General features: G+C 38.7%; 2 protein-coding genes across 2 annotated transcripts in view; both read left to right on the top strand.

The window, feature by feature from the left end:
• The window catches only part of LOC118850050 (ATP-dependent translocase ABCB1-like), a 62,040-nt gene extending 55,089 nt beyond the window's left edge, over window positions 1–6,951 (top strand). The window contains 3 exon segments of the mRNA XM_036759251.1: window positions 1,277–1,354; window positions 4,122–4,204; window positions 6,726–6,951. Of these exon segments, the coding sequence (XP_036615146.1) occupies window positions 1,277–1,354; window positions 4,122–4,204; window positions 6,726–6,951 (387 nt within the window).
• The window catches only part of LOC118849943 (ATP-dependent translocase ABCB1-like), a 319,035-nt gene that overhangs the window by 262,306 nt on the left and 33,382 nt on the right, over window positions 1–23,347 (top strand). The gene's annotated exons all lie outside the window — the stretch shown is intronic.

Genomic DNA, 23,347 nt, shown 5'->3' on the forward strand with positions numbered 1-23,347 from the left:
AAAGTTACATAATATACAGTGAGAATATAGTTTGAATAAGAGGGACTGAGCTGTGGGATTTGAATATCATAATTAGATGTGGAATTTGGGAGGACCCTAAAAATCCTTGCATTGATCCAAACAAATAAATTACATTAAATGAAATGTCAACCTTTGGCCTGGAAAAGAGCACTCAGAAGCAAGTACATGAGGCTTAAAATGAAAATATAGTAAATTTCTTTCCTAAGGCTGCCATTTACCCAAATGGGAATGTTTCCTAAGTGACAATTATACTTGTAGCCTTAAGGTAAAAACATCAGTAGCAACAAAAAGCAGTAAAGAACAGTAGTTCTCAAGAATCCAATACTATAGCTTTCAAATGACTTGAATGAAATGGCAAACTTAGAGATGACGTGCTGTCTGAATCTGTTCTGTTGTACTTTCTTCTCCAATGTAATTCCTTTTGTCTGGCCATGCTCTCTGACACCTATAGTCCATCAGAGTTATCATTTAGTAATGCAATACAATCCGACAAGATTTTGTTCAAGGGCCTTCTCATTAGACAACATTGTGCTAGTGGGCAATGCTTCAAAACCAAAATGAAAAAAAAAATGGCTCCTGCCCTCAAGGGACTTCATTCATTGGGAAGATATAACATGTAATAGATAAGTGTAAACATGACAATATGGGAAAGAGAGACGGAGGGTGATGAGCACATGAGTGCCAGATACTCACTATAGGTGTGATAGAAAGAATGGAAAACCGGGGCCTCTTCCTTTTCCAGGAGGTAACCATAGAAGTACCTGAAGCAGCTTATGTGTGTACAAGGCAAAATAAAATGTGTAAGACTTGTACAGTACCAAACTACTAGAATTCTAAGAATTCACAGAAGGTAGAGATCATAGGAGACGTGAAAGTAGCCAAGGAAGATTTCATCGAAACAATGGGGTCTTGAGCCAGGGCCTTGAAGGCTAGCAATGTGGAATTTAGATCAAACAGAGATATCTATGGGCAAAATCTATGGCAAAATGCATCCTATGAGGGGACTAGTCCAACTGGAACAGAAATCTAGACCCAAGAAAAGTACTCGTCCATTAAGGTCATGTGGCAAACCAACACCAGGTGATAATCCACCCCTGCCAATAGTCTTTCTATTAAAGAAAACTCTGTAAAGAGATATTTGTAAACATTGTAATATTTATAATAAACTATGCTTACCACGGTGCCTGGTATATGGGAAAGGCTTCAGAAATAGCTTCTTCCCTTCCTTTCCCTATGTGTTCTTTCTTCTCAACAGGGTTTCGCAGTTGGCAAAGCTGGAGAGATTCTTACCAAGAGACTCCGATATAAGGCCTTTAAAGCAATGTTGAGACAGGTATTCTTTTAAGTCACAAATTGATAGTGATGATAAAAATAATGCCATCTGTTTGCCTGGATTCGTTTTTCAAGAATAGTTCACCACCATCTTATAAATTAGCCCCTGAATCAAGAGTTAAATAAATTTGATGATGGGAAAATTAGAATGTTAATGCAAGTTAAAATCTATCCACATAAGACTGCATTAAATTCATGTTTAGGTCACTAATGCTCCTGGATGCTGGAAATACCCTTATTTTTCATTTCAAGGGCATGAGAGAGGTTGGCAGGCACTATAGGGGTTTTGTTAAATCTGCAAAGTGATTTTACTCTTCATAGTTGAGATGAGTGCTACTTCACCTCAAGGAGGAAAAAAATCTACCCTGGATCAGCACGTATAAAGATATTTTGCAGCCCTAGAATATGTCAGGCAAGAGAGATTTCTAAGAACTTGTCAGTGAATACTGGAACAGTGATCCAGAACGGATGAATTAAATATCTATATAATTGCAGGAGGTGAAGAGCATCAGATAGACCTCAGCTAGTTCTGTGACTAGCAAGATTGCCAAAAGATTGAAAGAGTTGATTCCTCCTTACCTTAGGTATCATGTAACTTAGAGCTCAAGGAGGATAATGGAGACCCAGAGGGGTGATTTCTCAAGGTTACACAGATAGTTTATTAGAAGATCCAGGATTCAAACCCAGGTTCTCACACGTAAGATCCAGGGGTCTTTGTGTTAGTCATTTAGCATTTATCAGTCACTTATTATGTGCCAAGCTTGGTAATAAGCAAGAGGGGGGTAAAAACCAATACCTGCTCTCAAGCAACTCACAGTCTTAAAATCCAATGGAGAGACAACATGTAAACAACTATGTGCAAACAAGATATAGTCTGAATAAAAGGGGGTGGAGGGGATCATCTCAGAGAGAAGGCACTAAAATTAAGGAGGCCTGGAAAGGCTTCCGATAGAAGGGGGGTGGACCTTGCTGTGAAAGAGTTTGTCTTCTTTCTCTGAATTGGAATTCCAAGATCAGGGTTCAAATTCTGTATCTGTCAATTTTCCTGGCAAATGGCTTCATCTTTCTGGTAAAAACGAGGAGATTAAATTAAATGATCTCAAAAGGCCTTCCATATACCAGGATTTGAACTTGTAATTCCCAGCTTCAACCCTCCAAGTGGAGCATTCTTTCTGTTATACCATAAGACGTCAGTGGTGTGTCAAGCTTTTGCTCCCACTCACATAATATTTAGTATAAGATCTAACTACTCAAACTGGGGAAAACAGTTTGAATTTATATAGCCCTTTGCAGTTTGGAAGCAGTTTGCACAGGTTGTCTCATTGATATAATATTTAGTATAAGATCTAGCTACTCAAACTGGGGAAAACAGCTAGAATTTATATAGCCCTTTACAATTTGGAAGCAGTTTGCACAGGTTATCTCATTGATATAATATTCAGCTAATTTATATAAGATCTAGCTGCTCAAACTGGGGAAAACAGCTAGAATGTGTATAGCCCTTTACAATTTGGAAGCAGTTTGCACAGATTATCTCATTTGAGCCTCAGAACAACTCTGAGGTAGACGATGTCATTATCCCCATTTTACAAATGAGGAAACTTGAATCTGGCAGTTGGTCCCTGATGCTTTCATTGCAAGACTCTGTCTTTGTCCTGTGGCTCCACTTATGGGACCATAGATTTAAAGATGGAAGGAGCCTTAGAGGTTATCAGACATAACTTTCTTATTTTATAACATAAGTGAAGAGAGCATCACCTTTGGAGTCAGAGGACCTGGGTTATAATCTTAGCCCTGCCATCTGTAAAATCGGGGGATGGACTAGATGTCCAGGTCTGTCATTGATTTAACACTGTCAGTGCTGGCAGAGACCAGTCACCACCCATCCTCCCAGAAGAGACTATTTTCAGTATGATGTATGCCTTGAGAGTTGGCCTCTAGTTTTTCTACTTGTGAGTAATGGAAGAAGTTAGAGATCAGGACTGCCACTTTGGCATCATGAGGCTTCACCTGCATCCAACGCTGCTCCACTTCTCTCTCCTTCAGTCCTAGGCAAGGACAGCGCGAGTAGAAAAGGTGGATGGATATTTATACAGTAGCCCTTCATTGCCTTTGTTTTTTAAAATAATGTATTTTATTTTTAATTTATGGAATAAAACAAGCATCTCCATAACATAGTATAATAAAAAGATGATTGCACGTGAAACTGAAAATCTACCATGCACTGCTTAGCACCCTCCAAATACACAACAAAGTTAACATATATGTATTTTTCCCTTTTTTTCTTCCCTCCCTCCATCTTGCCCTAGAGATGGTCTTGATTAGACACAAATAGGTTCTATATGTGTGTGTGTGTGTGTGTGTGTGTTTGTGTGTGTGTGTGTGTGTGTGTGTTTTTCATGTATATGTATGTGTGTGTGGAATTATTCTATACCTACTTCCATTTGTCAGTTTTTCTCTGGGTGCAGATAGCCTCTCTCTCATATGTTCTTTTTAGTTTTCGGATATTTATAATAGTCGAAATGACTTAGTCACTCAATGTCATTCTTAAAACAATATTACTGTTACTGTATACAATGTTCTCTTGGTTCTGCTCATTTCACCCTTCATTATTTCACATAGTGGTATTCATTGCCTTTCTTTGACCCCATCCCTGTTCTCAGGGAAAGCAAACAGAGATAAAGAGAAGATAATTTAACAAAGGGGGAAAATGGACATAGTATACAATATTCTGTACCCACAAGTGAAAAATTTGTTTTGTGCTGCAGGATGTAAGCTGGTTTGATGATCCTAAAAACAGCACCGGTGCTCTGACTACAAGACTTGCTACTGATGCCTCCCAAGTCAAGGGGGTAAGTACCAGGCTTCCTTTTGGCTTTCTTCCTGGCATTCTTTGAGTTAAGTATGAAATTGATATTCTTCTTTTGTACATTTTCATCACTTTTAAAGACATTGTATAAAAATATAAAGTACCTATCCAGGGGTGGGGAACCTGTAGGCTCGAGGCAACATGTGGCCTTTCAGGTCCTTGGGTGAGGCCTTTTGACTGAGTCCAAGTTTTGCCGAACAAATCCTTTTATTAAGGGGATTTGTTCTGTGAAGTTTGGATTCAGTCAAAGACCTAGAGGGCCACATGTGGCCTCAAGGCCGCAGGTTCCCCATCCTGATACTCTATGATATCTAAAGAAGCTGTAAGTTTTCTTGAATGGCCTCTTATGTTTGTAAATTCTGGAGACTACCAATCAAGTAAGCTTTTATTAAGCACCTACTATGTACAAGGCACGGACGTGGGGATTCAGACGTGAAAAAGCGTCTCTGCCCTCTGCTAGATGGTGCGATGGATAGAGCACTGGCCACGGAGTCAGGAAGACCTGAATTCAAATCTGACCTCAGAGGCTTACTTAGCTATATGACCCTGATCAAGTCACTTAACTTTTATTTATCTCAGTTTCCTCAACCATGGAATGAGAATAACCACAGCACCTATCTTGCAAGGTTGAGTCAATATTCTTAAAACCCCTTTACACAGAGCCTGGCACATAGTAGGCACTACATCAGTGTTTGTTCCTTGCCCTCAGGGAGCTTATCCATCATGCCTTCGGGTAGCTTTCAGAATTTATCTGATTTGATCATTGAAGTGGTTAGAGGACAAGGATCAAAGATGTGCATGAACAAGTTACAGGATTGTGGACCTTGGAGGTCATGGTTTTACAAAGGAAGAAACAGAAGCCAGGCAGATTCAGTGATTTGCCCAAGGTGACACATCTATTTATTAGATGGCATAATGCATGGAGCACTTGGCGTGCAGACAGGAAGACCTGAGTTCAAAATGTGCCTTAGACACTGAGTAGCTGTATGACCCTGGTCGAGTCACTAATCTACTGTTTGCTTCAGTTTCCTCAACTGTTTTTTGGAGGGGGGAAGGCAGGGCAATTGGGGTTCAGTGACTTGCCCAAGGCCACACAGTCTAAGGGACAGATTTGAACTCGGTTCCTCCTTACTCCAGGGAGCCACCTCACTGCCCCTAGTTTCCTGAACTGTAAAATGAAGATAATAAGAGCATCTACCTCAAAGGGTTGTTGTGCAGATTAAATGCGATAATATTTATAAAGAGCACTTAATACAGTGCTGTTTCAACAATCCGGCTAGCAGCTTCCGAGGGGGTGTAAGATCCACCAACAACCAGCACCCAGAAAGCTGCCAACACGCTGCAAAAGTACAGGTTTTTTGATCTGCTTTAGTAAGGAAAGCAACGTTAAGGGGTTGACAAGCTTACTTTAATTCAGCATACAAATATCATTCACTTAGCTCAGGGGAAAAGACCAGCGCCCTGAACTCCAGAGCAAAATACAAATAAAATACAAACATGGATAGACAGATCCTGTCTGATTCAAATCCTGATACATAGTTACCAGAGTTTAACAAAGTCCCAACATCCGGGTTACCAGCTGGAGGGCTCTTAGCTACAGTTGCCCAGAGTCTCTGCATCAGCGCACCAGCACGAGTGAGAGCCCTAAACAAATTACAAACATCAACAGAAGACAGACCAAATACAGATTCATAGTTACCAACATCTAGGTTCAGCCCGGGAGCTCGTAACGAGGGCTGGCCCAGAGTCACTCGCACCACCGCTGCTGTGGGCAAGAGCTCCAAAAAGAGGAAGCCAACCCCTGGTTTTATATCTTTTTCAGGATCAGGGGTGAGTCATACATGAGACTCACCCACCTGACCCAGAATCCTTACAAAGAGGCAACTTAAACCCACGCAGTCTAAAAGCCTGTGCTGTCCCAGACATGTCACTCAAACTCATGTGTAAACTAGGCCCTCCCTGAGGCAAAGAGGCACCAAGGACACCCAAATCTAATCAAGGAAACAAAGACCAAACTCTTGAAGGGCACTTGGTTGAACTAAGTGCTAAGAGCCCTTTTGCTTACCAACACAAGTGCCGACACATGATAAATGCTATTTAAATATTGATTATTATTCTTAATTATTACCTGATGTAACAGTGGTAAAGTGAGGGAGTTATAGCCATAAAGACCCGAGTTCAAATTCTGCCTCAGTCACTTACTAGCTGTATGACCCTGGGCAAGTCGCTCAAGCTTATGTCTCTGTCTGTAAAGTGGGGATAGTAATGGCGTCTGACTCACTTGGCTGTTGCAAGGACTGAATGAATTAACATTTGTAAAGCCCTTTACAAACCTCGACATGCCATAAATGCTAGCTATTTCTATTATTTCACCAACAAGATATTCAGTTGGGGAGTTTGTGATTAGATTTTATTTTGTTCTTTTACTGAGTTATCTTTTTTTTATTCTTTTGTTCAGTTAAAGGTAAGCATATTGCATTTTTTAATTGCTGTTATGTTTTCCGGCCACCGGTGCTAGACTGGCTGTTATTACCCAGAATGTAGCCAATCTTGGGACTGGAATCATCTCATTTGTCTATGGCTGGCAGTTAACACTCTTGGTCTTAGCCATCGTACCCATCATGGCAATTGCGGGAATTATTCAAATGAAAATGTTGGCCGGACATGCCCAGAAAGATAAGGAAGAATTAGAGGGTGCTGGAAAGGTCAGTCCAACTCATAGGCTCTGATTATTTATCCCTTGAAGTAACAGTCATTCCTCAGAGTGACCAGATTGTCTGCTTGTTCAGTAGATTTGGGAACTGAAGCCAAGAAGGAAAGCCTCTCACTTACCTTCAGTTGGGTTGAAGACAAAGTCAGGGCTTAGTCTTTTGCCTTCCATCTACTATAGTTTTCTCATTTAAAAAAAATGTTTAATATGAATAAATTAACATCATATAACCCAGAAAACATTTAAACTCATAACTATTTATGGTGAAAAATATGCTTAAGTATTCAAAAATAAGAATTTATCGATAAATCCCCCTAAAGCTCCTTCCAAGTTATAGTTCACATGTCAGGAAAATACATTTTACATGATTTTAGTTTCTTAATGTATGTACTATTCTCAGTATGTTTTATTTTGCTTTGAAAAATTTAAATGAGTTTTTATATATCTCCCCTTCTTCATCTTGTTTTTCTTAATGACAATCTTATATTCCAGGGCATTGATGTACCACTTTTCAACCAAACCCAACTGTGGGGCACTTAGGTTGTTTCCAGTTTGTCATTATTACAAACAATAATTATAAATGTTGTTTAATAATTGCCACCTTTGGAGTATAACTCAACATTAACTTTCCTTTTTATTTAGTTTCATATTTTTTTTCCATTACCAAGTGCGGTAAAGTCTCCATGTCTTTGGGTCTGCTGAAATGGAATGAAAGAAGAATGCTGCCAAAGAACAGTTGAGTAGAGAAAGTGTAACAAATGGTTAATTAGTTGAATGGTTTCATGATAAAGCTAGGTTTACAATAGAGTCTGATCTTAATGATTCTTGTGATATGACTTTGATTGAGACAAATAATCCTCTAGACCAGCAGCACAGCAGTAGTGATGACCAACTGGCATTAGTGCTATGCATAGCTTCTATGAAGGTATCCTGATTTGTGGTCTGTGGCTATCCAAGAATGTTGACTGGCCCTATCCCCTGTAATTTTTGCAGCTGTGATTCCTGTACATTAATCTGGGCTCCAAGCTTTGGAATCAATTCTGGACTTTGGATGAATTTAGAGTTAATATCCTTAAATCAGTAAGTGATCGATCAGTTTCTGAAGGTCATCATATTTATACCAAATCAAGTCAATAAAAATTAGAGGTTACAGTTGCCAGTCATTGTGTTAAGTTCTGGGAATACAAAGAAAGGCAGAATCAATCCTTGCCTCAAGCAGTTCACAGTTTAATAGGGAAGACAACATGTAAACACTTAGGTATGAATTTTTCCAAGGAGACACACAGAGGCAAGAATAATTTGGAGGTGATCTCAGAAAAGGTACTCATGTTAAAGGGGATGAGGAAAGGCTTCTTACCAAAGGTAGAATTTTAGCTGAGACTTGAAGGGATCCATGGAAAGTCATGAAGGGAGAGAATTCCAGGCATGAGGGACATCCAATGAAAGTGCATAGGGTCAAGATGGAAGGTCTTGTCACTGGAAGTCAGTTTCCCTGTATCATAGAGTATCTGGAGGATAGTAAAATATAAGTAGGAAGAGGCCAGGTTATGAGGGATTTTAAAAGCCAAATAGGATTTTCTGTTTGATTCTGGAGGTTAAATAGAGGTACTAGCACTTAGTAATGGGAGTGATGGTCAGTGAAAGGTGGAGTACAGTGGGGAAAGCCTCAAGGCAAGGAGACTAAAGACAAGTCTGTTGCAATAATCCAGCAGCAGTTTATGGCCTCTTCCACTAAAGTGGTGGCTGTGCCAGAGAGAAGAGGGACATGTAAGACTAACCTGTGAATAAAATACTTGTAACCAACTGCTTAATAAACTAAGTACTATACTTAGTTTTGTTTATTTGTAGGAGCAATGAGAAAAGCTAGGAATAAATTATATTGGGGGGACTCTCTGCAGGAAGCAATCCTAAGCTTTAGATCGTAGACCCAAGTAGTGAACCTGTCAAAATTGGGTGTCACTACTAGTCTTGCCATTAAGGAGAATGAGGAAAAAGCGGGGTTAAGGACTGATGTATTACTTGGTAGCGTTGGTTCTCAGGCAGGGGGGCAGTTTGTAAAAGCGATGGGGAAGAGTCAGTCCACATGCCCCTGAACAGTGTCTCATCACTGCTCTAGGTTGCCAACCCATTTTAATGGTCATTTTTCATAATGATTGTTTTAGTGATGGAAACATTTCTCTTTTGATCTTTTAAAAGTTGAAAAATATATTTCTGCAACAGTTGGGGAGGGGGGTAATGGATAGATGTGATGAGACCATTAATTCTATTAGAAGCTATTATGCCGTTTCCTCTTTCCCCCACTGTGTGTTGTAAAAAGATTTCCATAGGAAACACTAAATGCTACTTACCATTCCTCTGCTTAGAAAATAATATCTCAGGGCACTAGTTAAGCTTTTCCTTATTTGCCTCATTCTCCTAGACAATGAATTCTTTAATCATCAAGTGATTATATGGTTTTATTTAGTGTGACTCATAAGTGCTACTGCTTTTTTAGCTATTATTTTAAAAGTAACTGACAGTTCTGTATACAGGGTAGGCTAACTGCTGAAAGTAAGATTAGAAAACACTGAGAATGTGTTTGTTTAAAATCTTCACACTCCAATATATAGTAAGACTTCAAAAGGAATAAGTTTAGGGAATAAGGTTTGTGGGGAGAGCTAAACCAAAGATCTTTCTTTTAATCCTTGTAAGTGAAAATCTTTCTTAAATGTAATCTTAGAACTGATAAAATACAGACTCTGTTTGACATATAGAGCCCTTTCCAATCTGATTCTAAAGTACTCTTCTGGGCTTGTGCTATTTCCTTCTGTGAATTCTCCATTCCATCCAAATGACCTTCTTTCTGTTCCTTACCTCACACAAGGCCTTCTGCGTCTATTATTTATGCTTTGTAGTCTGTCCCCTGAGCCTGGAATACATCCCCCCAGCCCTACCCCCTCACCTCTACTTTGGGAATTCCTGGTTTTCTTCAAGCACCAAAGGTCTATCCACTGTACATAGCTGCCTTAGATTAAGGTCTCTGACCTTAACACTTTGTTTTGTGTTTTAAAAGAAACAAAAAAGATTTTTTTTCTTCCCCCTCTCCTCCTTAAGACCACTACGTGGCACTGAATAGGCTGGTGGACCCTAAGTTAAGAGGGACGAATCCAAATCCAGCACTCAGATACTTACTAGCTTACATGACCTGGGGCAAGTCACTATTGGTAGCTCTATGGGCCACCATTTCTTCATCATATAAATGGAATTGATAATGGCACCTACCTCCCCGATAAAATGAGATAGTATTTACAAAGTGTTTGTAAACCTTCAAGTCCAATATAAAAGCTGCTATTATTGTTCTCCCTCAAATTATCTTTTCCTCACAGACCTCAAAAATGCAAATTGCAAACTTCCTTATGAGGGTCTTCAAATCTGCAACCTGTCACTCCTTTAAATGGGAATTCATAACTTAGCGGAGTCATGATGACACATTTAATTGTGGGGAATCTCAGTGTCCTGGGGTAGCAAGTTGATACACGTTTAAGGGATTTAATGAGAGGTTTTTGAGTCCGGAGGAAATCTCTTTCCCTGCCTACCAGACTATCTTGCCTATCTCCCCCCATAAGTTCACTGGAAGCTTTCTTGATTTCTTCTAATGTTGAGAGGACACCAGTGGAGGACTTGGGCTGTTCAGCTATCATCCTTGTTAACTTGTGACTAGCCCATCTTCTCTTCCTATCATACATTACTTGTATAATATTTTTTATTCCTGTTCTTCTTTGGAGTTCGTTGTTAGTTATATATTGCAACCTACACACACTCCACCTTGTACCTCTCCATTGCCCACTGAGAAATATTCATCTTCAGTTTTTCAGAGACTGTTGTGTACTATGTGTCACAACTGAACAACACTAGTGGAATATTGATAATAAAAAGATAGGCCTTGTTTCCAGGAGAACCAATTCATATATGAAAATAGGTGCACAAATTAAAATGATGAGTTGTTTTCATGGAAGAATATTTTCTGTCATGGTCCTGTGTTCATCTGTTTTTGTGTTTTGCTTAGGAACTGTTCAATAAAAATAAATTCAAATGGCATGCTTAAATTGAAACATAATTTTGAACAGAAAACTACTAAATTCCAATCACAAGTTTTGTAGGCACTGTTTCGGAGTTGTATTAATATCAATTGTCTTTTTCTTACCTGTCCATACAGGTCTTGAAGGGCCTCAATCTGAAGATTAACAGTGGACAAACAGTAGCGTTGGTTGGAAACAGTGGCTGTGGGAAAAGTACAACTGTTCAGTTGATACAGAGATTATACGATCCCACTGAGGGTGTGGTAAGAATCAATTCCACCAATATTTTTAAAGTGCCTACTATGTGCTAAACTGTTGGAGTTTCAAGGATATGGAATGCATGGAATGATCAGGGAGGACTGGCTCCTCTGGTTTGAAGGCTTGCTAAGCCCTTTTCAGAGCTGTTTATCCACCTTTGGTGTCCACCTATTACCCAACACTCACTTGTGGCTCCAAGAAGCTGTAGCATGTGCAGCAGCTACATCCTTGTAGAACCATCTGGCCAGAAGGACAAAACCAGGTTGAAGGTAACCAAGAGGTGTCAAATCTGTTGGGCATGTGAAGATGTCCCCCTGGCAGAATGGGCAAATGAGAATAATTTGTTCTAAATGGCCATGAATGCTGCTGAAGCAGGTGCTATGGAGCTCTTAGAAGAGCTCACAGAAGATGCCAAGGTCATCCCCTGCATCCCAGGCCATCATCAGTCATCTTGACCTTTGTCCTGCTACTGGATTTTGATGACTGTGGAAGAGAGTGAGGCTGACAGCTTTGTTCAACTCTGCCTCACTTAAATCCAACTCACTCACAAGTGAAGACATCACCCACTGTAAAGCCATTGGTCCTCTTTGAAAATGAAGGATAAACAACAACAATTCTACTAGGAGGATATAACATATACACAAATAAGTTTTTTTTTTGTTGTTTTTGTTTAAATCATTATTTATTTAATATTTTTACTTTTCAGCATTAATTTCAGAAGAGTTTGATTTACAAATTTTCTCCCTGTTTCTACCCTCTCCCCCTCCAAGATGGCATATATTCTGATTGTCCCATTCCCCAGTCAACCCTCCCTTCTGTTGCCCCACTCCCCCCCATCCCCTTTTCCCTTACTTACTTGTAGGGCAAGGTAGATGTTTGTGCTCCATTGCCTGTATATCTTAATTTCCGAGTTGCATACAAAAACTTTTTTTTTGAACATCTACTTTTAAAACTTCCAAGTTTTAAATTTGGAGTTCCAAATTTTCTCCCCTTTTCCCTCCCCACCCACTCCCCCCAAAAAGGCAAGCAATTCAACATAGGCCACACATGTATCATTATGCAAAACTCTTCCACAATACCCATGTTGTGAAAGACTAACTATATTTTGCTCCTTCCTATCCTATCCCCCTTTATCCAATTTTCTCCCTTTTCAAAAGTATTTACTTTTGATTACCTCCTCCCCCTATCTGCCCTCCCTTCTATCATCCCCCTTTTTTATCTCCTTCCTCCTACTTTCCTGTTGGGTAAGATACCCAACTGAGTGTATGTTATTCCCTCCTCAGGTCAAATCCTTTGAGAGCAAGATTCACTCATTCCCCCTCACCTGCCCCCTCTTCCCTCCCAACAGAACTGGTATTTCTTGCCACTTTTATGTGAGATAATTTACCCCATTCTGTCTCTCCCTTTCTCCCTCTCTCAAAATATTCCTCTCATCCCTTAATTTGATTTTATTTTTTTGCATATCATCCCTGCATATTCAAATCGCCCTGTGTCCTCTGTCATATGTATATATATATATGTATATATATGTATATACACATACACATACATATATATGTATATTCCTTTCAGCTACCCTAATACTGAGGTCTCATGAATTATATACATCATTTTTCCATGTAGGAATGTGAACAAAACAGTTCAAATTTAGTAAGTCCCTTATGATTTCTGTTTCTTGATTACCTTTTCATTTTGTCAGAGTATGACTGCTTGTAGAGCATAGAGTACTTTGTTCCAAGCTTGTGGCGATGTGCTGTTGTTTTCAGAGCTATTTCCATACAGCTAGGTCTGCCACGCCAATGCTCCTCCTCCCCCAAGAACCTCCATCCCGGAACTGACTCAGATCTTAAGCAGGCTCTGCACTCCTTCTCTGATCTGCCACTTAATTCCTCCTACTAGGTGGTCCTGGGGCTGGAAGCAACTGCAGCTGCAGTTCTCTAGCTGCACCACCCCCGATGCCCCTGGGACAGAGGCTGAACCATGAACTCCTTCACTCTATTCCTGCAGCTTTACCCACTAACCTTCTCTGTTGTCTTTGGTGTTTGTGGGTTGAGAGGTCTGGTAACTGCCACAGCTCACTGATTCAGGGCACTAGGGCCTGTTCCACCCGACTTCTGGCCTGGTTGGTCCTGCCGCCACCCATGCTGGGCTCTGCTCTGCTCCCACTCCCAGATCTGTGCTCGATAGACCTTACCCAGTGACCATCCAGGCTGTCCTGGGCTGGAGCCCTGCTTCCCTCTGCTATTTTGTGGGTTCTGCAGTTCTACAATTTGTCCCAAGCCATTTTTTATAGGTTTTTGGAGGGACCTGGGCGAGGGGAGCTCATGGAAGTCCCTGGTTTCTAGCTGCCATCTTTGCTCCACCCCCACAAATAAGTTGTTCTAAGATAATTTGTGGAAGGAATGAATCAGGAAAGGTTCCTTTGTAGAATATAATGCCTACTTAAGCTGAACTTTGAAAAAAAGATAAGTACCCTGACAGATGAGGGAGTGTATTCTAGGCATGGGACATGAATGATACAAATGTACAGAGGCAAAATATAGATGGCTAAATTTGGGATACAGCAAACAGTCCAGTTTTAGCTGGAATGTGGAGTGCATGAAGAACAACAGTGTGAAATATGGCTAGAAAGTAAGTTGCAGATCAGATCATGAAATTTAAATGTTATATGGAAGAGTTTTTATTCTGTTAAGAAAAGGGAGCCACTGAGGATTTTTGAGTGGAGGAGTGCCATGATCAGAGTGACTTTCATTTTTAGCAACTATATAGAAGACAGATTATAGAAGATAGAGGATGGCGTCAGGGAGACCAGTTAGAAAGCTGTCAAAATTTTCTAGACAAGAGGTAATTAAGTCTTTGACTATGGTGGTGGCCATGTGAGAAGGGGGCAGCTAGATAGCACAGCAGATGTGGAGTCAGGAAAACTTGAGTTCAAATCCAGCTTTAGACACTTACTAGCTGTGTGACCTTGGGCAAGTGACTTAACACTGTCTGCCTCAGTTTCTTCATATCTGCCATATCATTGCCAGGAAACCCCAAAAGGGGTCATGAAGAGTCAGACACAACTGAAACAACTGAACAACAACAACCACAAACGTGAGAAGAGAGAAAGATGAAGAAGGGAGACATGTTTTGTAATTGTAATAGCAACACTTGGCAATTGGATACAAGTACTCAGAGAGATGGCAAGTCAAAGATAACTCTGAGGTGCCTAAGAAAATGGTGCTCTTCTCAACAAATGACTTTAATTGAATTGAATAATTTAATGATACAAACTGATTTTTGGCACTGGGTTTACATTAATCTTTTTGACTCACATAGATATGTGAATGTGGAATCTGCCTCTCTTCCAGATCACCGTTGATGGACAGGATATCCGGACCCTAAATGTGAGGTATCTGAGGGAAATTACTGGAGTTGTGAGTCAAGAGCCAGTACTGTTTGCAACTACAATTGCTGAAAATATTCGCTATGGCCGTGAAAATGTCACCATGGAAGAGATTGAGAAAGCTGTCAAAGAAGCCAATGCCTATGATTTTATAATGAAACTTCCTAAAGTAAGAGATTTTCTATCCTAGTTGTAGGTGGTGTAAACTGAACTCCCCTTCAATATGGGCCCCTGAAGGCTACATTGCCCTCCCCTCCTCCAAGTTCAAGGCACTCTTTGGTCAGTAGCTTTTCAAAACTGAAACTCATAAGCCTCAATAATCAGAACAAATAAAAGGACATGTTAATTCAAAGCAAAAAGCTTTGAATTCAAAACAAGAGGAGTTGGGCAAATAGCAAGGAAAATACCACGATGCATAAATTGTCACAGTGTTTTAGCACCCCCTGTCAGTGGTAGGAGAAGGAACAAAGATATATCATCAGAACATTCAGGCTCCTAAATTTCAGCTCAGGTAGAAGACTTCTCTGTCTCCAGAGCTGCTGATTGCTGCTTCCACACAGAATAACTGATGTTCCCCTATGGGCTGCTTTCTCTGCTATGCTGTCATGTGCTGGTTCTTCACTGAATTGTAATTTCTGAGCTGCATTCATATGGTTACAGCTCTTCTTGTGAGAGAGCACAGCCTAATGTGACCTATTTGTGCTCCTTTGCAAGTCAGCCCCACAGCTGCATCCATACAGCAAGAATTCCTCTGGTCAAATCTGTCATTTTGACTACTTTGCCTTCCTCGTCGACAGCAAGTCCCCAAGGCTCACCCGATATTTGGAATGGGGCAGATAAACTCTTTTCCCATCATCCCATTAGGTGCCCCTAAAAGTTAATAAGCAATTATTCTCAGTAGGTGTACTTAGCAAGACTGGAAAGGGCAGGTTGGTTTTACTGACTTTTGTCCCATATTCCTACCACTGAACCCAAAGCACTGGTCTCCTTCCAGTGGTCTTTTGGCATTCTGTCTTCAGAAGTATACACGTGATATATATGTGCATGCATGCATATGTGTTGCCTTTATGTTGTGTACATGTGTGTATACATATGTGAGTATATTGTGTGCACATTTCTTGTTTTTTTAATAAATTTCTTTATTTATTTTTAGTTTACCACACACAGTTCTACATAGTTTTGAGTTCCAGTTTTTCTCCCCTCCCTCCCCCCTCCCTCCCCAAGACGGCATGAAGTCTCATATAACTGTCATGTATAGCTTCGCATTGAATTAATTTATGCACTAGTCAAGTCGTGGAGAAGAATTTTGACCAATGGAATGAATCATGAGAAAGAAGAAACAGAAACAAAAAAAAGAAAAACAACCCCAAAAACAAAAACAAAAGAGAAGCAGAAAAGGCAAGCATGTAGTGTGCCTCAGTCTGTATTCAAACTTCGCAGTTCTTTGTCTTGATGAAGATAGCATTCTCCATCGTGAGTCCCCTGGAGTTGTCCTTGCCCCTTAGGTTGCTGAGAAAAGCGCAGTATGTCAGGGTTGTTCCTCACGGAATCCATATATCTGTGGCTGTGCACAACATTCTCCTGGCTCCGCTCCGCTCACTCAGCATTATGTCGTGTAGGTTTTTCCAGGTTGTTATGAAGTCTGCATCATCCCCATTTCTTATGGCACAATAGTATTCCATCACCTTCATATACCACAGCTTGTTCAGCCATTCCCCAATTGATGGGCATCCCTTTGATTTCCAATTCTTGGCTACCACAAAGAGAGCTGCTATAAATATTCTTGTACATATGGGTCCTTTTCCCGCTTGTGTGATTTCTTTGGGATACAACCCTAGAAGTGGTATTGCTGGGTCAAAGGGTATGAACATTTCTATAGCCCTTTGGGCATAGTTCCAAACCGCCCTCCAAAATGGCTGGATCAGCTCACAACTCCACCAGCAATGCAACAATGTTCCAATTTCCCCACATCCTTTCCAGCATTTATCATTCTCCTGATTTGTTATTTTAGCCAATCTGACAGGAGAGATGTGGTATCTAAGAGTTGTTTTGATTTGCATTTCTCCAATCAGCAGCGATCCAGAGCATTTTTCCATATGCCTGTAGATAGCTTTAATTTCTTCCTCTGAAAACTGCCTGTTCATATCCTTTGACCATTTCTCAATTGGGGAATGGCTTGTATTCCTATATATTTGGCTCAGCTCCCTGTATATTTTAGAGGTCAGGCCTTTATCAGAGATACTAGTTGCAAAGATTTTCTCCCAATTTTCTGCTTCCCTCCTAATTCTTGTTGCATTGGCTTTTTTTGTACAAAAACATTTCAATTTGACATAATCAAAATTATCCATTTTGCATTTTGTAATGCTCTCTGTCTCTTGTTGGGTCATGAATTCTTTACTTTTCCACAAATCTGATAAGTAAACTATTCCTTGCTTTCCCAAATTACTTAGAGTATCAACTTTTACTCCTAAATCATGAACCCATTTTGACTTTATTTTGGTATATGGTGTAAGATATTGGTCTATGCCCTGTTTTTGCCCTACCATTTTCCAATTTTCCCAGCAGTTTTTGTGAAATAGTGAATTATTAGCCCAGAAACTGGCCTCTTTGGGTTTATCAAAGAGTAGATTGCTAGACTTGTTGATTTCACCTACTTGTGTACCTATCCTATTCCACTGATCCTCACCCCTGTTTCTTAACCAGTACCAGGCAGTTTTGATGACTGCTGCTGTGTAGTACAGTTTAATATCTGGTGTGGCTAAGCCACCATCTCTAGCATGTCTTTTCATTAAAATCCTAGATACTCTAGACCTCTTGTTTTTCCAAATGAATTTTGTTATTATTTTGTCCAGCTCAGTAAAAAAATTTTTTGGTAGTTCAATTGGTATGGCACTGAATAGATAGATTAATTTAGGTAGAATTGTCATTTTTATTATATTAGCTTGGCCTAACCATGAGCAACTGATATTTCTCCATTTATTTAGATCTGATTTTATTCACGTGAAAAGTGTTTCATAGTTATGTTCATATAGGCCCTGGGTTTGTCTTGGCAAATAGACTCCCAAATATTTTATAGTGTCTACAGTAACTTTGAATGGAATTTCTTTTTCTATCTCTTGCTGTTGGGCTTTGTCAGTAATGTATAGGAATGCTGAGGATTTATGTGGGTTTATTTTATATCCTGCAACTTTGCTAAAGTTGTTTATTATTTCAAATAGTTTTTTACTTGATTCTCTAGGATTCTCTAGATAAATCATCATATCATCTGCAAAATGATAATTTAGTTTCTTCTTTTCCTATTCTAATTCCTTCAATTTCTTTTTCTTCTCTTATTGCTACAGCTAAGGTTTCTAGTACCAAATTGAATAGTAGGGGTGATAATGGACATCCTTGTTTCACCCCTGATCTTATTGGGAATGCATCTAGCTTATCCCCATTACAAATAATGCTTGTTGATGGTTTTAGGTAGATGCTATTTATAATTTTAAGGAAGGTTCCATTTATTCCTATGCTTTCTAGTGTTTTTAATAGGAATGGGTGTTGCATTTTGTCAAAGGCTTTTTCTGCATCTATTGAGATGATCATATGGTTTCTGCTAGTTTTGTTGTTGATATGGTCAATTATGCTAATAGTTTTCCTAATATTGAACCAGCCTTGCATTCCTGGAATAAATCCTACCTGGTCATAGTGTATTATTCTCGTGATGAGTTGCTGCAATCTTTTTGCTAATATTTTATTTAAAATTTTTGCATCAATATTCATTAGAGAAATTGGTCTATAGCAATATCATTGTTTAACATATATGCACCAAGTGGTAAGGCATACAAATTCTTAGAGGAGAGGTTAAGGGAGTTACAGGAAGAAATAGACAGCAAAACTATAATATTGGGAGACCTCAACCTCCCCCTTTCTGAACTTGATAAATCTAACCTCAAAATAAATAAGAAAAAAGTTAAGGAGGTAAACAGAATTTTAGAAAAGGCACATATGATAGACCTCTGGAGAAAACTGAATGGGGATAAAAAGGAATATACTTTCTTCTCAAAAGTACATGGCACATACTCAAAAACTGACCATGTACTAGGGCATAAAAACCTCACAATCCAGTGCAGAAAAGCAGAAGTAGTCAATGCATCCTTTTCATATCATGATGCAATAAGAATCATTTTTAATAAAGTACCATGGAAAAATAAGCTAAAAACTAATTGGAAACTAAATAATTTAATTCTAAAGAGTGAGTGGGCCAAAGAACAAATCAGAGAAACAATTAATAATTTCATTCAAGAGAATGACAATAATGAAACAACATACCAAAACTTATGGGATGCAGCAAAAGCAGTTCTTAGGGGAAGTTTTATATCTCTAAATGCCTACATGAATAAAATAGGGAAAGAGGAGATCAACGATCTGGGCATACAGCTGAAAAAGCTAGAAAAAGAGCAAATTGAAAACCCCCAATTAAATACCAAATTAGAAATAATGAAAATCAAAGGAGAGATTAATAAAATTGAAACCAAGAAAACTATTGAATTAATAAATAAAACAAAGAGCTGGTTTTATGAAAAAACCAATAAAATTGACAAACCTTTGGCCAATTTGATTAAAAAAAAGAAAGAAGAAAATCAAACTACCAGTATAAAAAATGAAAAGGGTGAGGTCACCTCTAATGAAGAGGAAATCAAAACAATAATTAGGAATTATTTTGCCCAACTGTATGCCCATAAATTTGACAACCTTAGAGATATGGATGAATATCTACAAAAACATAAACTGCCCAGACTAACAGAGAAGGAAGTGAAATTTCTTAATGACCCCATATCAGAAAAAGAAATTGAGCAGGCCATCAACGAACTCCCTAGGAAAAAATCTCCAGGACCAGATGGTTTTACATGTGAATTCTATCAAACATTTAAAGAACAACTAATTCCAATACTTTGTAGACTATTTGGGAAAATAGGTGAAGAAGGAGTCGTACCAAATTCTTTTTATGACACAAATATGGTACTAATACCCAAACCAGGTAGAGTTAAAACAGAGAAAGAAAATTATAGACCAATTTCCCTAATAAATATTGATGCAAAAATTTTAAATAAAATATTAGCAAAAAGACTGCAGCAACTCATTACGAGAATAATACACTATGACCAGGTAGGATTTATTCCAGGAATGCAAGGCTGGTTCAATATTAGGAAAACTATTAGCATAATTGACCATATCAACAACAAAACTAGCAGAAACCATGTGTGCACATTTCTACACGTACTGTGTGTGTATTTGGGTTAGGTACTTTCATTGGGCTTCCCGGGACTATGCCATTTGACCTGATGATGATGGCTTACCTCATCGTAGTGCCTTTACCTGACAAAGACTTTCTCTCTTAGTAATGTATATCTAGAACATGGTGTGTCGATGTTCATTGTTGCAGGGGCTGTGATCTATGAAGAAACATCAGGAGCTACTCTAATTTGGGCTTTTTTCTGTATAATAGAAATTTGACACTTTGGTTGGAGAAAGAGGGGCCCAGCTGAGTGGAGGTCAGAAACAGAGGATAGCAATCGCTCGAGCTCTGGTTCGTAATCCCAAGATCCTTCTGCTTGATGAGGCAACGTCAGCCTTAGACACTGAAAGTGAAGCAGTTGTACAAGTGGCACTGGATAAGGTCAGTGAATTTCAATAAAATGGATTTAACTAGGAATAGGAGAAAGAATATGCCAAATTTATGCCCTCTTGAAAAATTATTCTAAGGAAGCAGAATTTTTGCCAGTAATTTCTAAGGTAGTGCCTCCCAGCCATTTTTTGTTTTTATAAGCAGAAGTGTAGCTAAGAAGAATAATTTTTTGAAAAATTTTGATAGTGCTTTAAAGTTTGCAAATACACATACAATACACATGTATGCATATATATGTATATGTACCCAATATACAGGATGTCTCAGAAGTCTTAGTGCAATTTTAAGCTTTAATAGGTTAAATAGCTTAAAACGGTACTTAAGACCTAAGAGTATTGGAAGAGAGACAGAGAGACAAGAGACAGAAAGAATAAAAGGGGGTAGGGGGAGCAGGCCAGCATATGCAGGGGGCAAATGTTTGTGTCTTGGTAAAATTTTAAACTATTGAAGCTTATATATGTACATGCACACAAAACCTTTTAATTTCCTAGGCTTAAATAAATATCAAAGTTACTGGCTGTACTGTTTATCTACAGTGTCACAAATCATTTTCAAAATAATTGTCAATGATTTGTTGGCTATGAAAATGATCCTAGCCAAAGTCACCTTTATGCATTATTATAACTGTTAATTTATTTCTCAAAACACAGTCCCCCCATTCAGTTATCTCAAGATACTGGCTAATGTCTTGTTAAGAATACTTTTCCTGTTTCTTCACCAGACAAGAGTCAAACTCCATTTTCTAGGGAATTAAATTTTTTCTTGCTCTTTTTTCCCCCTCTGTCTTCTCCTAGTTTCTTGTAAGCCATCACAGTTAACAGTATCTAAACTATCTCCTCATAGATTCTTCAGAGAATAACAGTTAAAACTGCAACTATGCCATATTCTTTTTAAGATACAATAACTATCTGGAGACTGTTTGGTTGAGATGATTGAAGTAGGCATTACATGGAATCGTAATGAAGTGCTGATCCTGCTCACTGTGTTACAGTTTTTTAGATGTTTATTGAAGTAACAGTTACTTACATTTAACTTGGAAGTCGTAGAATGGAAACCAAACATTATACCTACAGTTGCAAGTTTTTCTTATATAAAAAGTCTAAATTAATAATATATTCTAGAATATATTCTAATTCTAGAAGCAGGAGTGCAGTTGTGCAAATTTAGGTTTAAGCATTACTATTATATTAAGCTGATTCAAAGGATTATAGATTTAGAATTAAAAGGGACCTTAGAGGGCACCTCAGAGCAGCTAGGTGGCACAGTGGATAGAGGACCAGGTCTGGAGTCAGGAAGACTTATATTCAAATCCAACCTTAGACACTTACTAGCTGTGTGACCCTGGGCAAGTCACTCAACCCTATTTGCATCAGTTTCCTCATCTGTAAAATGAGCTGGAGAAGGAAATGACAAAACCATTCCAGTGTCTTTCCCAAGAATACCTTAAATGGAGTCATGAAACAACAACAAAATCTACCCTCCCCCATATTGTAGATGAGTACACTGAGATCTAGAGAGGTAAATCTGTTTGCCCCAGGTCATACAGCTAGCAAATGAGAGAATCAGAATTTGAACCCAAGTTCTTTGACTCTAGATCCATTGTATCCTGGTGCCTAGGTGCTGCAGGCAAGTTAAAATGTCAATAAAAATTAAATCTACAACTCAGAACTTAAGCCTTTCAGGTCATCAGTTATCCCCTTTGATGCATCACCGTTATCAATTGATCAACAATTAACTTTAACTGCCTACCATATACCAGATTGTCTGCTAGGTAGGTGTTGGAGATAAAAATAAAAAGAATGAAACACCCTCTCATGATAACATTGTCCTCAGCACCTCAATGACAAGCTTGCAAGTCATTAAGTTATTTTTGGTACTCTTGACAGATTCATGATCTGTAGGTGTGGCTACTCCCTTCATCAATGCAGATTGCACCCTATCTAATGGCTGTTGGTACTGTGCAATTCTCATACAGATCTTTCCATAAATTATGCAAAAAGGAACTGTCCAGAGTGCTAGAGACTTTACTTTCATTCTTCGAACATTCATGAGTACTAGTACACTGGAAAATGTGTAGCATTGATAGATTCAGAAATTCTACTTTCAGAGTCACTGTTGCCTCCAGTACGATATCTTATTTGTTCTTGATCTTGTGTTTATAACAATTTTTTTTTAAGTTTTTGCTTAATTCTAGTTTGCTTATTCCATAGGCAAGAGAAGGCCGTACCACCATTGTTATAGCACATCGTTTGTCTACAATCCGTAATGCAGATGTCATAGCTGGCTTTGAGGATGGAGTCATTGTGGAGCAAGGAAACCATAATGAATTGATGAGACAGGGAGGTGTTTACTTCAAACTTGTTACCATGCAGGTACATTTTCAGTATACCTTTTTTTCAGTTTTTCTCTACAGACATGAATTTTGCTATGATTTATTCTATAAGCAAACAGCACCTCTCTTCAGGAACACTTTGAAAAGTAATAAAAATACTAAGTTTCAGCCCTGAACGTGGAGTAACTAAAAAGGAAAATTTGTGAATAAAAATTGGAAATATGATTAAGATCAATTCCAAGACAAAAGTGATTGGGTCCCTGTAACTGCACAAGAAAAATAGCACAAAAGAGTATATGTAAGGAATCATTGCAGAAAAGAAAAAATGAGATAGACTTGAAATATATCACATTTTGACATTGAGTTTCTAGATTAAAAAAAAATTACAATTTTCCTTGTGTCATTTTATTTTGTTTCCCTGCATGATTCTTATTGCAGTGGGTTTTAATGACATATTAATTTTAGCTTTTAACATATAATACAAATTGCATATATGTATGCATATGTGTATAAATATGTATATTTATATGTTTTATGTTCGGTCATTTCAGTTGTGTCTGACTCTTTGTGACCCTATCTAGGGTTTTCTTGGCAAAGATACTGGAGTGGTTTGCCATTTCATTCTTTAGCTCTTTTGACACATGAGGAAACTGAGGCAAACAGGGTTAAGTGACTTGCGCAGAGTCACAAAGCTAATAAGTGTCTGAGGCC

Source organism: Trichosurus vulpecula, chromosome 5 (assembly GCF_011100635.1).
Source record: "Trichosurus vulpecula isolate mTriVul1 chromosome 5, mTriVul1.pri, whole genome shotgun sequence".
Classification (NCBI taxonomy): domain Eukaryota; kingdom Metazoa; phylum Chordata; class Mammalia; order Diprotodontia; family Phalangeridae; genus Trichosurus; species Trichosurus vulpecula.